The 17500-nt window shown below is 46.0% G+C and overlaps 1 protein-coding gene across 4 annotated transcripts in view; it reads left to right on the top strand.

Moving 5' to 3' along the window:
* The window catches only part of PFKFB3 (6-phosphofructo-2-kinase/fructose-2,6-biphosphatase 3), a 77691-nt gene extending 62007 nt beyond the window's left edge, over positions 1-15684 (top strand). For 2 of the 4 annotated variants that reach the window (XM_081330786.1, XM_081330784.1), the window contains exons 12-16: positions 170-232; positions 2037-2101; positions 4288-4464; positions 6911-6933; positions 12633-15684. In XM_081330786.1, coding sequence (XP_081186912.1) covers positions 170-232; positions 2037-2101; positions 4288-4464; positions 6911-6933; positions 12633-12639 — 335 coding nt within the window. In that variant the 3' untranslated portion in view covers positions 12640-15684. Of the gene's footprint in view, positions 1-169; positions 233-2036; positions 2102-3664; positions 4104-4287; positions 4465-6910; positions 6934-12632 lie in introns of those variants that run through there. The other 2 variants (XM_081330785.1, XM_081330787.1) reach the window with 2 other exon arrangements.
* Positions 15685-17500: the final 1816 nt, after the last annotated feature.

Here is a 17500-nt window from a genome sequence, read left to right as displayed (position 1 = left end):
ATACCTGGCTGAGGAATTCTGGGAGTTGAAGTCCACAAGTCATAAAAGGGCCAAGTTTGAAGACCCCTGTACTGGATTAAAGGGGAAAGACAGGCTGGGTACCATTTGTGGCGCTGAATAACATTAATCCAGTCAATCATTTTTAATCTTTTTTTTTCTTCCCTTTCAGAAGAAATGCCTTATCTGAAATGTCCTCTCCACACAGTCCTGAAACTGAGTCCTGTAGCTTACGGTGAGTAAATATATTTCATAAGAGACCAGGTATGTTCACACAACACGCTCGGCTTGGGTAAAATCAGGCAAGCGAGACAGTTGGTGTGGTGACAGGTAATCCTCGAATTACAGGATTAGTAATTAGTGTCCATTTCAAGTTACAAAGGCACTGAAGAAAGTGACTTATGACCAAGGTGGACTCAGCCTTCCATCCATTCTTCCGAGGTCGGTAAAAATGAGGACCCAAATTTTGGGGGGTCAATAGGCTGACTCTGTAAACGGCTTAGAGAGGGCTGTAAATGTTCTGTACCAGCCTGCTACCGGCCCTGCAGAAAAGGCAGGGACAACCCCTTTTACAAGAAGGCAAGAGGCTGGAATTAAGCCTGCCAAATTTATTGCTACAAAAACAAACAAGACACGAACCAAGAAACAGGAGCTTTTCAAGCGGTTGCCTTCAGCAAACCAGCCCTCCCACGCATTCCCCTTTTATACAGTTCAGGGCGTGGCTTCTCTCTGCCTCCTTCCGAGGTGCCCCATTGCCTTCCTCTGTTTACTCCTGATTGACTGCCTCCTGCGTCGGGCGTCCTTGAACAGGGCCAGCTGTGGGTCATCTTCATCCACACTGTCAGGCTCACACAGCTGGGTCTCCGTAGTGACCAGGTGGGAGGGGCCTGGCTGCGGGCTCTCATCAGCAGGCTCTTCAACACCCCCCTCCTCCTCTGAGTCATCCGACCCAACTGCCAAACCCACAGGCTGACCCTGAATCACAACAGTAAAATCCTGTGAAGCTGTATATAAATCTAAGTGCTATTGCTGTTTTTCATGCTTCCAGTTGCTGCAGCATCCCCATGGTCATGCGATCAAAATTCAGACGCTTGGCAACTGATGCATATTTATGACGGTTGCAGGATGCCGGGGTCGTGTAATCCCCTTTTGCAACCTTCTAACAAGCAAAGTCCAACCACCCTGTTACTAACTTAACACCTCTGACGATTCATTGAGTAACTCTGGCAAGATAGCTCGTAAAACGGAACAAGATTCCCTTAACAACTGTCCCGCTTAGCAACAGAAAGGTTGGACTCCCTTGTGGTCGTAAATTGAAGACTAGCGGGTTTGTGTGACTTGACGGGGGAAACCTCCCAAGCTACAAAGGAAGAATCTAACAACATATCTTTTTTTTTAGCAAGAAAATGAAGACTTGTCACTGCCTTTCCTTCCCCATCTTTGACTCTTTATCTGGGAGTTAAGATAAGATGGAAGTCAGTTCAGCTCAGTTGTTAAGATAGTCCACAGAATGCAGAGGGATCAATTTAGTTAGCACTGATTGTATAAACCCCCAATCAGTACCCCATAGCCCTATCTTAACTTTATTTGCCATCAGAAGAGATGGTTTAGCCCAGGAAAATTGCCCTTTGTCTCACTCCCTGTTTGTTTATCCATTTTGTTTTGGGCAAAATCACCACCCGTGTTATCCCAGAGTAGTGCATAAATGAAATTCTTGGGGCTGTTCCCTAGTGAAAGAAATTGACGGCTGCTCTTATTATACTTTTGACTTGATTTGAATAGCCTTGTTTTTCTCTCCGGCGTTCCCGAGGGACAAAAAGGCTTTTCCTAGGCACTGTTTGACCCCCTTGCTGGTTCACCGCTGCTTTTAAAAATTAAATCTCCCAGCTGATTTGATTTGAGTTACATTTAACATCTCCTCCTCCTCCTCCTCCTCCGAGTACTGAAGTCTGTTTTGATCTCATAATCTGATTAAACAGTGCAGCTGAAGAGCTAACACATTCCTCATCCTGCCATATCTTTCTTTCCTCTCTCTTAAGGTTGTCGAGTGGAGTCCATCTGTCTGAACGTTGAAGCTGTGAACACTCACCGGGACAGACCAGAGGTGAGCTGGCTTGTAAGGGGTCATTCTCTTCACACACACAAACACACACACACCTTATGCGCTCATAGCACAAGCGCCTATTCAACCAAAACATTCAGCATCGTATCCATTTTCTTACCCAATTCTAATCCCTGGCTTGGTACAGTGGGACAGCAATTACTCCGATACTAAAAAAATAAATAAGGGGTAAAGATCAAATTTCCCTGCACTGCTGACTGTTCAAAGTAATTCCCATCTATAAGGCCCTAGTGCTCAGTAAGGAGGTCAGTCTTCTAGACTGGCGAGTCCAATGGCCTATGTGGGGCCCGCATGACTGAATGCTCCCCCTTTGGCAGGGAAGAACCCGCCCCATAGAAAAGTAGCTTGACAGGTGTCAGGCTCCTAAAATCAAAAGAGAGACATTGTGATTTCCCCCCCCCAGGCAATTTCTTTATTGTTCCTCACCCATAGACGGAGTCCAACTAAAGCAGACATGTCAAACACAAGGCCCGGGGGCCGGATCCGGCCTGCAAAGTGGTTTCATGTGGCCCATGAAGCCATCCTGGAAATAGTGAGGGAATGGCCCCCACTGCCTTGGCCCTGGCCCAGAGACCCTCCTTCTGCCAGAGACCCTCAGATCTGTCCCACTCCTGCCCAGGCCCCCATAGGCACCTTTGATGAGAACGATGTAGAGCTGGCCACGCCCACCCAGTAGGCCATGCGCACTCTAGCCATGCCCACCCAGTAGGCCACACCCACCCTGGCCATCCCCTCCCAGCCCCCTGAGGGCAACTGCAATGCTGATGCGGCCCTCAATGAAATTGAGTTTGACACCCCTGAACTAAAGCATGCTAACACCGTCAAATAGCATATCCTGTGGGAACTATTGAGGAGGAGCTGTCTTCGCCCTCTTTCTCACACACGAGCTCTCTGGACCAAGTTGTCTGCTGCTCCTTTGGCATGCAGCGCCTCACTTCTGGGAATCCAGACTGCATTCCACCGCGACAGTTTAGCTTTCATTGTGTAACCACCAACCCAGGTTTTCTACCTCCTTGACACCTATTGTGATTTCAGATTCTCCTGCCATCAATATTTCTCTCCCTCCCCCCCCCCCATTAACTAGGAAAGCCCTGGGGATTGTCGTAAATTAGGCATTGTGTACTTTAAAAAAGGTGACAATTTTAAGAGCTGTGGACTTCAACTTCCAAAATTCCTCAGCAAACCATAGTCCAGATCCAATTTGTTTCTTGCTTGTGGGTTTTATGCGTACGTTGTTGGCCTTTCCAACTGCGGGGCTGGAAATCTTATTTTACAACCCTGTTGCTCGTCACTGTGGCCAGTAAATAAGGAATAAGAATTGATTTTTAATCAAAAGGCTTCTTTCTGTACTTAAAAGGCGGGCTGTGCACCTTTAAAAGGATCTGTAGTCAACGACTTCCCATGTAGGAATTTTGAGCTGAAAGGCAAGCTTTAAACTGGGTTTTGCTGAAAAGGAGCTGGATATATTATGCAATAGTTGAAAAGTGTTGGTCAAGATAAGACAAGGGTCCGATTCGATCTTCTGTGGCTTCACTTGCTGTCTAGGTACCTTGTCTTCAGTGAACGCAGACGATTCACAACGGTCAACGTCATCAGCTATTTATTTTGTATTTTATAATTTATTTTTTTAAATTTGTATACAGCTTCTCTCACTGTTGAAGCTAAGCACTAAGTGTTTCACAACTGCTGGCTTCCATCCCACATTTTATAGGGAAAAGATGGGTCAAGTTTAATTGAAGGTTGATTTCAGTCTGGCTCCGCCTACCTCTTTGGTCTGACTCCACCTCCTTTTTGGGGGGGACGGGACCCCTCTCTGGATCTAACAATGACCTCAGGCCTCATTGCTGAGTTTCCAGTTCCCCAAATCTTTCCATTCTCTTCCTCTGCCTGCAAAAAGTAGAAAAACCGGTTCTTATTTGCCTTCTAAAATCCTGTTTCCTAGAACTGTAGAATGTCAGGCTTGGAAAGCACCTCAAAGGTCATCCATCCCAACCCTCGGAGGGCGGGGGGGGGGGAAATCCGCTCTCCTTGCTTTTGCTTTTGTGTTACGGCGAACTGATGACCCCGTATTTTTTTTAAAAAAAATGCTCTTTTTTTGTTTTCTTCATAGCTTTCGCCTTCCTTTACTTTATTGTTATTTTTCTTATCTTTCTCTCGCTCCAATCTAGGATGCAAAGAAGGGACCTAATGCGCTCATGAGACGCAATAGCTTCGTCCCTCTGGCCAGTCCAGAGCCCGTCAAAAAACCACGCATGAACAGGTTTGAGGATCATGCCGCTGCTTCGGCCGCCTTGCCAATCCATACCTGTCTATCTCCTGACGGCCCGGTCCAGCTTCCCGGACAAGTTGGTTCTCTTTCTTTTTGTTGGTGTGTTTTTGTGGTGATGGTGTGTCATAACTTGTAGCATGCTTAGCCATCCTGTGGTTTGACCTCTTAGGACAGTGGTCCCCAACTTTTTGGGCATCAGGGACCGGTTCCGTGGAGAGAGGTTTTCCCGCGGACTGGAGGGGGACATGGTTTCATGTGCTGTCTGCATCCTGCGGATGGGGCTTTGCTTGTTTGCACAGACCGCTTTCTAGGATGTTGTGGCCCGGTGCTGGTTCGTGGACCGGGGGGGGGGTTGGGGACCCCTGTCTTAGGAGGCTGTGCTTGATCTTGCTTAATTTTGTTTGAATGGACTCCACTGCCCGGGACTCTTCTTCTCCCTGACCCTCGCTGACCTTCTCTTGATATCTTACCATTGGAAGAGTAAATGTTTTTGGCTGGCTAACCTAACTAACTTGCACAACAAGCCTATGAGAGTGCGAGTAGCTTAATCTTGGTTGGACAAGCCCTTGAGTTGCCACGCAAATCAGGACTGCCAAATATAGATAACCCTCAATTTGTAACAGTCCCAATGGTGACCCAAATTTCTATTGCCAAGCAAGATGGTTGGCCACGTGAATTGTGCCCAGCTTTGCAACTCTTTGCCCCAGTTGTTAAGCGGACCGCTGCAATTGTTAAACGAATCGTGTGATCATTACGCAAATTTGGCTTTGCTTTCAGAAAGCAGCCAGGAAAGTCCTAAATAAGGATCACGTGATCCTGGGATGCTGCGTTTGTCATCATTATGTGCTAGTTATTAAGCACCTAAATTTTGATCACATGATGCTGGGGAATGCTACTACAGTTGTTGCAGTAAGTGCAAGGACCGGATGTAAGTTTTTTGTTTTTTTTAGCGCTGTGGTAATTTTGAACGGTCCTTGAAGGCTTTGTTGAACATAGATTGAAGAATGTTGGTTTGGTTTGTAATCTTGCCTTTTTATCAGCCCACACTTTTAAGTTGATTGCGATCTCCACTAGCTATTCTTAAAAGACACTTAATAGGGCTCTGATGAGGAGCTAAGGATTTCAGTGGCATCAGATCAGTTGCCGACTGAGGTAAATATTTGTAGCTCAGGGTTGAAATGAGGAATCCTTAGCACTCTCTGAGCTTGGTGATTTTCTTGCAGACGTGTTAGAAGGGAGTGAAGAGGAGGACAGGGAAGGAGGGAATGAGGAAAGGAAGGAAGACGAGGAGAGGGGACAGTGCTGTCTGAGCTTGGTGCTTTTCTTGCAGACGTTTCATGACCCAGCTAGGTAACATCATCAGTGTTAGAAGGGAGTGAGGTTTGACTTATGTTTACACAGAAGTATACAGGGAAAGCCACTCCCAATAAAAAGAGAATATTTGTAGCTCAGGGTTGAAATGAGGGGTCCTTTGCGCTTTCTGAGCTTGGTGTTTTTCTTGCAGGCGTTTCATGACCCAGCTAGGTAACATCATCAGTGTTAGTAGGGAGGGAGGCTTACTTCTAGCGCCAATGAGGTTATCTAGTTGGGTAATGAAATGTCTGCATAAAATAACCAAGCTCTGGGAACACCAAGGACCCCTCCTGAGATCAGTTGCTTGTCCTGTTTATTTGGGGGGGGGCGGGTTTGACTCTTTAGAGACCCAGGCCAGCGATGGCTCCTCCATCGAAAACATGACATTCTGTGTTTCGTACAATGAAAAAAATCCAAAAACCCTGAGCACTTCTGCATTTACCTTACTTGCGGGCTCCGTGACCCTCAACCTGGAGAAAGTCTAGAAATGTTTTGTCTGCTGGCTTATAATCTCAAGGCCGGTTTGGGAGGGCCAAAGGAACGAGATTGCCCTGACTTGACCTATTTTCTTTCTTCCTTCCTTCCTTCCTTCCTTTCTTTCTTTTTCCTTCCTTCCTTCCTTCCTTCCTTCCTTCCTTCCTTCCTTCCTTCCTTCCTTCCTTCCTTCCTTCCTTCCTTCCTTCCTTCTTTCTTTCTTTCTTTCTTTCTTTCTTTCTTTCTTTCTTTCTTTCTTTCTTTCTTTCTTTCTTTCTTTCTTTCTTTCTTTCTTTCTTTCTTTCTTTCTTTTTGTTAGAAGAATTTCTCTGTTTCTGCCAGATACAGATCAGCACAAGCGCTTATTCTAAACTGCAGTGTTTTGAAATTCGGCCATTTTAAGAGGAGTGGACTTGAACTCCGACGCTCTTAAAATGGCCGAAGTTGAGAAATGTTGTGCTCTCGGTTAGCCACCCTTGTTTGAAAAGACTTCCAGTTACTGGTTTTTCTGTTATTCTGATACTTCTTTTCCATGCACGGAGGTTGATGCTGAAGCAGCTGCTTCATGTCACTGGATTTGTTTCCTTCTGCCCCATTGCTTTCCATTTCCCGGCTGCCATTTTCTGATTGCTAAGCTTTCATGCGCCGTCACTGATTTCTTTCCCTTTTCTCTTTTTCTTTTTGTCTCTTTACAGCCATTACTGGGGAAAGCTTGCCTGTAAGTAATTTTTTTTTTAGTGTTGATGATGTTGGTTTAATCTTTTTCTTTGCTGCCTGGCTGACTGTGTCTTTGTTTCTTATTTATTTATTAAATTTATGTGCCGTCCATCTGGCCAATAAGGTGACTTTTGATTTTGCTGCTAAGATGCTGTGCTGAGCTTTTGATTTTCCATCTGGCTGTTGCCCTTCTGTCATTAATCATTGGGAATTTTCATAGACAGAGAATAACACTAGGGTAGCTGATGATAGATAGATAGACAGACAGACAGACAGACAGATTGATAAAGATTGAGATAGATAGATAGATAGATAGATAGATAGATAGATAGATAGATAGATAGATAGATGATAGATCAGACAGACAGACAGACAGAGGCAGATTGATAAAGATTGATATAGATAGATAGATAGATAGATAGATAGATAGATAGATAGATAGATAGATAGATAGATAGATAGATAGATAAAGGTAAAGGTTCCCCCGCACATGCGTGCTAGTCGTTTCCAACTCTAGGGGCCGGTGCTCATCTCCGTTTCAAAGCCGAAGAGCCAGCGCTTGTCTGAGGACGTCTCCGTGGTCATGTGGCCGGCATGACTAGACACCAAAGGCGCACGGTACGCCGTTACCTTCCCACCATAATGGTCCCTATTTTTCTACTTGCATTTTTATGTGCTTTCGAACTGCTAGGTTGGCAGAAGCTGGGACAAGTAACAGGCGCTCACTCTGTTACGTGGCACTCGGGATTCGACCCGCCAAACTGCCGACCATCTGATCGACAAGCTCAGCATCCTAACCCACTGAGCCACCGCATCCATAGATAGATAGATAGATAGATAGATAGATAGATAGATAGATAGATAGATAGATAGATAGATAGATAGATAGATAGATAGAGAAAAAATAGTTAGATAGATAGATAGATAGAAAAAATAGATAGGAAAAGATAGAGATAGATTGATTGATTGATATAGATAGGTAGGTAGATAGATATAGATTGATATAGATAGGTTGGTTGATTGATTGATTGATTGATTGATTGATTGATTGATTGATTCACTGATTCACTCACTTAACTGTCTCGCTTAGCAACAGAAATGTTGGGCTCAACTGTGGCCATTAACTGGAGGACTGCCTATATTCCTATACGGGAGCATGGGAAGTTAAGAAAGTGAATTTTCTTAGGAATAAATTCTGCCAGCATCTTTTCCTGGGATAGCAAAGTGAGGGCAGAAGGGCAACAGAGAAGACTTGGCTTCAAGGTAGAAATGGAAGCCAAGTTAATTTTGGGGTGGTGATGAAGCAGCCACATCCCTATTTTGAGCCAGTGCTGGGGCAAGCCTTTCCCTCTCACCCATGACAGATGGCCGTCTTGTTCATTTCCCCCCCACCGTCTTTATTCTTCTTTTACTGAAGTATGGATGTGGTTCTTTCAGCTTCACTCGTTTTTCCCCAAAGGGTGTTTGCTGTGTTGTGTGTGGCATTTGGACTAGCCTCACTTCTTTGCATTGGAATAACAGGTGTTGCAAACATTTTGGGATTCTGTCCTTTCTCTCCTCCTCCTCCTCCTCCTCCCCTCTCCCTTCCCTTCCTCTCCTCTCCCTGACCTCCTGTCCTTCCCTCTTCTCCTTCTCTCCTTCTTCTCCTCTCCCCTCCTTTCTCTCTTCTCTCTGACTTCCTGTCCTTCCCTCTTCTCCTCCTCTTCTCCTCTTCCCTCCTCTCCTCTTCTCCCCCTCCTTTCCTCTCTTCTCCCCTCCCCTCCTCCTTCCCTCTCCCTTCCCTTCCCTTCCTCTTCTCTCTCCTCTCCCCTCCTCTCTCTCCTTCCCTCTCCCTCCCTCTCTTCCTCTCCTCTCCCTTCCCTCCTGTCCTTCCCTTTCCTCCTCCTCCCCTCCCCTCTCTCCTTCCTTCTCTCTTCCCTTCCTCTCCTCTCCCTGACCTCCTGTCCTTCCCTCTTCTCTTCCCTCCTCTCTCCTCCCTCTCCTCTCTTCTCCCCTCCCCTCCTCCTTCCCTCTCCCTTCCCTTCCTCTCTTCTCTCCCCTTCCCTCCTCTCTCTCCTTCCCTCTCCCTTTCTTCCTTCCTCTCTTCTCCCTTCCCTCCTGTCCTTCCCTCTTCTCCTCCTCCTCTCCTTCCCTTTCCTCCTCTCTCCTCCCCCTCCCCTCCTTTCTCCTCTCCCCTTCCCTCTCCCTTCCCTTCCTCTCCTCTCCCTTCCCTCCTGTCCTTCCCTCTTCTCCTTCTTCTCCTCTCCCCTCCTTTCTCTCCTCTCTCTGACCTCCTTCTCTTCCCTCCTCTCTCCTCTTCTCCCCCTCGTCTCCTCTCTTCTCCCCTCCCCTCCTCCTTCCCTCTCCCTTCCCTTCCTCTCCTCTCCCCTCCTCCTCTCCTCTTATGGGAAAGAGAGGTAGCAATAAATTTTCTTTTGGGTTTAAGTTGCTGTTATAAAAGCCACATGCCTTCTGAGAAAGGCCTTGGCTCCTTTTTCCTGAAATTTCTTTCTTCCTGTTGTTTTGGAGCTATTCAAAGTATTTGGATATTTTAGAAATATATCGGTATTTTTTTAATCAGGTACTCTATGCAGAAGGCTTATGGGTTTCAGCATTTTTATTTTTATTTATTTATATCCTGCCTTTATTATTTTTTTATAGATAACGCGAGGCAGTGAGCATGCCTAATATCCTTCCTTCCTCTTATTTTCCCCATAACAACAACCCTGTGAGGTGCATTGGGCTGGGACGGATTGGCCCAAAGTCATCCAGCCGACTTTCCTGCCTAAAGTGGGACTAGAAGTCACCATCTCCTGATGATTGGCCCAAAGTCACCCAGCTGGCTTGCATGCCCAGGCAGAACTAGAACTCATGGTATCCTAGTGATTGGACCAAAGTCACCCAGCTGAGTTTCATGGCTATGGCAGGACTAGAACTCACCATGTCCTGATGACTGCCCCAAAGTCACCCAGCTGGCTTGCATGCCCAGGCAGAACTAGAACTCACAGTATCCTAGTGATTGGATCAAAGTCACCCAGCTGAGTTTCATGGCTTAAGGCAGGACTAGAACTCACCATCTCCTGGTGCTTGGCCTAAACTCACCCAGGCAGCTTTCACGCCTACAGCCAAACTAGAACTCACCGTCTCCTGGTTTCTAGGCCAGCACTAGACCAAACTGGCTCTCTAAATTCCTTTAGGCTTCAGCATTTGCTTCGTTGAGGACAAGCCAAGACTATATGCAGAACGTATGAAAGTTGAAATCTCCTAATCTCAAAACGTCCTTTTTTGGAGCAAGAAGCTTGTTAGGACTGGGATATTTCAGCTGCCAAATGTTTAGCATGCTTCTCTTTCATTTTTTTGCTCCTTCCCTACCCCCACCCACCCCCCACCCCCAAGGGGGTTCAATTGATGATTATCAAGGCAAAGGAGATCATCTTAAGGGTATGGTGCAAGGGTTCTCAAGCAGCCTGGGCCCTACTACTTTGTGTGTCCTCTCTACAACTGCATGGATCATTAATCGCTCACCTCCAGTGTAGTGTGGACGTTGGTTTGAAGCTACCTGTTTGCCTATTCTCAGGTATTCTGCAAAGATACTTTTTGAGTCAAGCTCAGTTCCTGATGATTACACGCTTAAACAATGGCAAAGAATTTCTATATTTCTGCCTTTTCCTGAGGATTTCTCTCCCCTCCCCCGCCACCGATTTCTCAGTCTAGCTACACCCGTAGAATATTTTAGTGGTTCCCCCAGCCAATCCTAACCAGGTCCAATTCTGCTTAGTCTCCTACTTCCAAAAAGTTGAGTCGAGGTATATTGCCTCCTGAGATGACCAAATTCCAAATTACAGGCCCCTAATCTGTTGATGTAGCAAAATAATAGCAATAGCACTTAGACTTATATACCGCTCCACAGTGTTTCACAGCCCTCTCTCTGAGCAGTTTACAAAGTCAGCCTGTTGTCCACACAACCATCTGGGTCCTCATTTTACAGACCTCGGGAGGATGGAAGGCCGAGTCAACAACCTTGAGCCCGTCAGGATCGAACTCCTGGCTGTGGGCAGATTTTGCCTGCAATACTGCATTCTAACCACTGCACTACTAAGGGCCGCCTTCCTCCCTTCCTCCCTTCCTTCCTTCCTTCCTTCCTTCCTTCCTTCCTTCCTTCCTTCCCACTTAGACTTATTATATATCGCTCCACAGTGCTTCACAGCCCTCTCTCTGAGCAGTTTACAAAGTCAGCCTGTTGTCCCCCCCAACCATCTGGGTCCTCATTTTACAGACCTCGGGAGGATGGAAGGCTGAGTCAACAACCTTGAGCCAGTCAGGATCGAACTCCTAGCTGTGGGCAGAGTTTGCCTGCAATACTGCATTCTAACCCACTGCACCACCACGGCTCCTAAGATAGTAGAGCAGATAGTTGCTTTGAATTTCAGTTCCGTTCTGGAAAACGGTGTGTGTGTGTGTGTGTGTGTGTGTGTGTTTGTTTGTTTGTTTGTTTGTTTGTGTCATGTTACCACTGCCGGGATCAAAGCTTTTTGTGCAGATGGGTTTGCTGAAATGAGCAGTCAAAATCATTGCATTTGCAATGTGAAGTGTTACAGCAGACGTTCCCAACCTTTCGGCCACCAGGGACCAGTTCCGTGAAGAAAAGTTTTTCCACGGACCGGAGACTGCGTGGTTTTGTGTGCTGCCTGCATCCCACGGATGGGGCTTTGCTTGTTTGTGCGGACCAGTTGCCGGCATGCCACAGACTGGTACCGGCCCACTGACTTGGGAGGGGGGGTTGGGGACCCCTGTGCTACAGGACTTCCTTTAAGAGAATAAACTTTATCTGTATTGCTTCATTCACTTTTTTTTTAGACATTTGAGATGTCCTACAAAAAACAAAACAAAAAAACTTAGGGTAGGGGTAGGCAACCTGGACTTCAACACCCAGAATTCCTGAGCCAGCATGAGAGAACTATGGCCCCCTCATGACTCGTGGACTTCAACTCCCAGAATTCCTGAGCCAGCATGGCTCAGCTTGGAAACCTCTCCCTTTCCCCTCAGCATGGCTGGCTCAGGAATTCTGGGAGTTGGAGTCCACGAGTCATAAAAGAGCCAAGGTTGCCTACCCCTGCCTTAGGGATATACCTTTGACATAGAATGTAAAACGCAAGGCGGGGCCCATCAACACAGCCCGCAGATCCCATCTTTAAGAGTAACATGTAGTTCTCCCAGCGAGCACCAGAGCTTCTCCGAAGCTCATTTAAGCTAGCAGATTTTTGTGTTACTACCTATAGAAGAGAATATTTTGTAACTCAGGGTTGAACTGTGGGATCCTTGGTGCTCTCTAACTGCCAGGTGGTTTTCTTGCAGACGTTTCATTACCAAGCTAGGTAACATCATCAGTTTTACGTTAGTAGCCAGGAAACGTCAGAATACAACCAATTGTCTGAAGATGCCTTGACAGTTTTTTAGAAATCGGTCCAGGAGATAACCAAAGACCTAACCCTCGTAAAGAGAACAGGCACCTTGCATGCACATCTAACCATTTTTTTCTCCTCACTTTTGTGTCACCTCCAGTTTTTCCCCCCCCCCCTCTCTAGAATTCTTCCCGCGACTGTCCTTGTGTCTTCTGCATGTAGTTCTAGTTGTGCTGCTTCTCCTACCCTTTCTCCAGACACAAAGCTCACCGGCTCATGTTGATCGTCTCTCTCTTTTTTTCCCTTCCTTTGTCGCCAGAACGTGAACTCTCCGCACATGCAACCTTGACTCTCTTTTGGCGCTACATCGGGAACCGCGGGTGGAAGCCATGCGCCCTATCATCATTCATCTCCGAAACCTGCAGTCTGCTCCACGTCTCTGTTCAGCTCCAGTTGATTTGTCGGTGATCTCCATCGCTGGTTTATTATAGCTTGCCTTCTTGGACTTAAGAAAATGGAGTTGTGGAAGTAGGAACCTCCCAGAGAGAGAGAAAGAAAGAAAGAAAGAGAGAGAGAGATGGATGGATGGATGGATGGAGGAAGAAAAAAAATAAAGGAAAAGAAAGAGACTTATTTCATCAGCATATAAACTGTGAATCTGAACCTGATTTTAAAGCTGGTTTATTTTAATTTTTTTCATCTCCACTTTGGTAGACTCCAGCAGGCACCAGGGTGCATCTGTATGCACCATACGTCCTAGGTCTCTTGTTATTCTGTGTGTTTTTTTTCTTAAGCAACGAGCTTGCCTTGCAGACGATCACTGTGCTGATCCCACCATCTCTTAAGACAAAGGGTTAGTTAGGGTCAGCGTAGGTGGGCTGCAGCTAAGAGAGAGGCGAAGGGGAAATGAAAAGTATTCTGGGTTACATCCGTGAGTCTGTTCCATCTATTCGTTTCTACCTTAGATGTTCATTGAGGGGAAGGATTCTCCATGAATTTTGCCTGTCCTCATGAACTGGTCCAAGAGAGAGGCGGTCAGTTGCTCCCAGACCTGGAGAGGAGAGGGGTAGAGGCCAAAAGCTTGGGGAAAACAATTGTGAAATGTTGTTTTATTTCCCCAGAGCGTACTACACAAACCACACTTCCTAAGTGAGAGCCTCTCTCTTCTAGAGGCGCATAAACATCCGCCGTCTCCACCGGGACTGTGTCCTGGCCCTGCTTTGGGATAGTTTTTGGGTGATGGGACACAACCTTTTGTGGACCCTGACTTCTCAAGTGGGTGGGTGGGGGGACGGGACTCCCCACTCAGGCAGGACTCCAGCCCGTTTTTAAGTCCAGTGTTCCAAGAGATGCGCTGGTCTAAATTTTCAGACCTGGAGGTGTGGTTTCGCCGCCACCGCCTTCTCCCCTTTTGTGTTTGTGTGTGGCTTGTGGGAAGGTCTGTTCGGAGACCGCCGAGGGCTTAAGATGCCTCTTTTATGTTAGAAGCATCTCATGGTGCAAACAGGGTATGTTCCTATCGACCGACGAATGAGCTTCCGGCAACTGGGACGTTCGCAGAGATCTGCAAATCTGGAGTTGGCAAGGCTGTTTTTTTCCCCCAGCTTTCCACTCTCGAGTCAGCCACCGGAAACGGTTTCTGATCCTCACGTTTTAGACGCCGCTGTTTGATCCAGCGTATTAAATCTGTCTTGGCAAGTCTTCCTATTGAGGAAAGGATTCCAGGGCTACAGTTTTGTCCTCAGCGTGGCCAATAAAATTTTTTAAAAAAGTGAAGAATGGCTGGTATACCCCAAGGCATTAGAATAGCATGTTAGGAGCAAAGTTAAGATTAGTTTCATTCAGGTGAGTTGATTATTATGGGCTTCCAGGGACCCCCTTCCCTTTTTTACATGTTGAAATAATTATCCTTCTTAGAAGCAGTAGAGGGCTGTTTTAAATTGATCATTTTTTGCTAGTTTTGAAGGACATCTGAGTAAGCGTAAGCTTTCCTTTGCACCAGAATTTCCCCCTGGTGACTTCTCAGCCGTTCTCCTGTTTCCAAGGTGCCACTCAAGTTCGTAGGCCTCATGTCTGGGTGACGAAAGCAACAATAGGCTGGTTTCGAACGCAGGCCCTCTTTTAAGACTGAACTCTCCTGCCCAAAGGGTTACTGGAAAAGATGTCCAGGATGAGCAAATGGTGGGCAGAGTTGAGGTCCCAAGGCAGGTAGTTTTGCCTTGTGTGCGAATCTCGCAGGTGATGTTAATTTTCCAAATAAAGGATTGTTTGACCCAGACTCAAAAGTGTTGACTTGGTAATCCAAGATGGTTTATATGTGTGTAATAACGCTCCCGTGTAGATCGGAGGTGGGGAACGATGGCCCTTTGATGACTTGTGGACTCCAACTCCCAGAATTCCTGAGGCAGCCAGTGTGGAATTCTGGGAGCTGAAGTCCACAAGTCATCAAAGGGCCATCATTCCCCTACCCCGTGGTGTAAATGAAAAGCTTTTTCTGCTTGTTAAAATTAGCTTGTTTTATCCTTGTTTTGCTTTTTAAAGACAGTTTTTATATATATTGGATGTTTTTCAGAGCTTGTATGTGCCTGAGCACGCAAGATTGATCTTTTCCTTTTTTTAAAAAAAAACAAAAAACAAACCCCCATACCTAAGTGTGAATGGCCTCATCTCCAATCCGGCAAATATTTCCTTTTGAAATTCTGCGGCAAAATAGAGCAAATGGGTGCAGATAAAAATTAACCTTTCCCATTATCTCCCCCAAAAAGGTCCAGGCTGATAAATTGCATTTAAGTGATCAACGTTTTAGGGCAACTTGTTTTCTTACAAATACTGTCCCTTTGAAAGAGATGGGAAGTAAGGAAATAAGAGAATGATAAGGGGTTCTCCCACCCGTCTGGAAAACAGAAATCTCCGAACAAAATGGATTCTTCCTGTTTGAAAAGCAGGGAAAAAGCTCAAAAGGCTGTAAATTACCGTATTGTTGTGGGATTGTGTGGGGTGTTTGTGCTTGCAGGGTGTGGGGAACAAGAATTGGACATGCCATTTAAAAATCGCACCAATAGTTCCTTTTCGGCTTGGGTTGTTTTTTTCCCCTTTGATACTTGAAGATTGATTTTTTTTAAAAAATCATTTTTAACAGCAAGAGGCTATTTATTTATTTAATTGATCTCGCTGAGCCACAGAATCCCCCTCATAAATTTTGTATGAAATTTTAAGTTGTGTGCGTTATGTACCTGGTGATTTTATCTTCTTTCTCCCCGCCCCCCTCATCCCTGGAGGTGAAAAGCAGCGGAGATTATAAAACAGGTCTGCCTTTTTTGGAAATTTGTATATTTTGCAGTTGCCGGAACAATTAAAATACCATCTTTTAACTAGAACGATCGGAATTGTGGGGGGTTTTTTTTTGTTGATCAGACGTCTCCTGTGTGGGAGGATATTAGGTGATGGGTGTGAGTTTGGTGGGATCGATTGGTCTTTCGAAGCTGGGTTACGTATTTACATATAATTTAATTTTGGCCATGTCAAATTTTGGCTGGAATGAGGCATGTCTAGTTTAATGCAAAAAAAAGGGACAAGGGGTGACATGATAGCATTCCAAAATTTGAGGGGCTGCCACAAAGAAGAGGGGTCAACCTATTTTCCAAAGGTCCTGAAGACAGGACAAGAAGCAATGGATGGAAGTTAAGGAGAGAAGCAACCTAGAACTAAGGAGAAATTTCCTGATAGAACAATTAACCGGTGGAAGAACTTGCCTACGGAAGTTGTGGGTGCTCCAACACTGGAGGTTTCTAAGAAGAGATTGGACAACCATTTGTCTGAAATGATAGAAGTTTTTTTTCTTGAGCAGGGGGTTGGACTAGAAGACCTCCAAGGTCCCTTCTAAGTCTGTTATTCTGTTATTCATGCAGGGGAATTCACTAGAGCAGGGGTAGGCAACCTTGGCTCTTTCGTGACTGGTGGACTTCAACTCCCAGAATTCCTGAGCCAGCATGGCTCAGCATGGAAACCTCTCCCTTTCCCCTCAGCATGGCTGGCTCAGGAATTCTGGGAGTTGAAGTCCACGAGTCATAAAGCGGCCTAGGCCTAGACCAGGAATAGGCAACCTTGGCTCTTTTATGACTCGTAGACTTCAACTCCCAGAATTCCTGAGCCAGCGTGGCTCAGCATGGAAACCTCTCCCTTTCCCCTCAGCATGGCTGGCTCAGGAATTCTGGGAGTTGAAGTCCACGAGTCATAAAGCGGCCTAGGCCTAGACCAGGAATAGGCAACCTTGGCTCTTTTATGACTCGTAGACTTCAACTCCCAGAATTCCTGAGCCAGCGTGGCTTAGCATGGAAACCTCTCCCTTTCCCCTCAGCATGGCTGGCTCAGGAATTCTGGGAGTTGAAGTCTAGGGAGTCATGAAGGGGCCATAGTTCCCCCATGCTGGCTCAGGAATTCTGGGAGTTGAAGTCCACGAGTCATAAAAGAGCCAAGGTTGCCTAACCCTGCACTAGAGAAAACAACTACGCTTGGAAGAGTTAGTAGTAAAAGGAAACCAGGTTGCCAAAGAACACAGCTGGACACCATTAAAGCAGACAACATAGAAAAACTCGACATGAGGAACCCCAGCCCATAGAATCACAAAGACTCAGACTTGACTGAATGGATAAAACATCCTCATCAATTTGTTATCTTGTTGTTAGCTGCGAAGTCATGTCCGACCCATCGAGACCCTATGGACAACGTTCCTCCAGGCCTTCCTGTCCTCTACCATCTTCTGGAGTCCATTTAAGCTCACGCCTCCTGCTTCATCCATCTCTCTTTAGTGCATCCCATAGCTGCTTTTTCAAGAGGCAACAGAACTTTTTTTTTTCTTTCCTCTTTGAAGACGTTTCGTTTCTCATCCAAGAAGCTTCTTCAGCTCTGAGCTGGAGAAGCTGAAGAAGCTTCTTGGATGAGAAGCGAAACATCTTCAGAGAAAAACAAGGAAGTCCAGTTGCCTCGTGAAAAAGCTCCTTTTGGGACAACCATGACCTGGGTGAGTGAGAATCTCCATAGATGTCTCTTTAGTGCAGTAGAATAAGACAGTGGTAACATTACAGCCTCAACTTTGTACTTTTACATATTTAATATGCACTAATAATCTCTATAACAATAAGCTTATCTAATCAACAAAAGGTCATTTCCGACTCTAGGGACGCGGTG

The sequence above is a fragment of the Vipera berus genome (assembly GCF_964194415.1).
Source record: "Vipera berus genome assembly, chromosome: 6".
Lineage (NCBI taxonomy): Eukaryota > Metazoa > Chordata > Lepidosauria > Squamata > Viperidae > Vipera > Vipera berus.
Note: the sequence above shows the minus strand (reverse complement) of the source record. Positions and strands in the feature narration are given on the sequence as shown.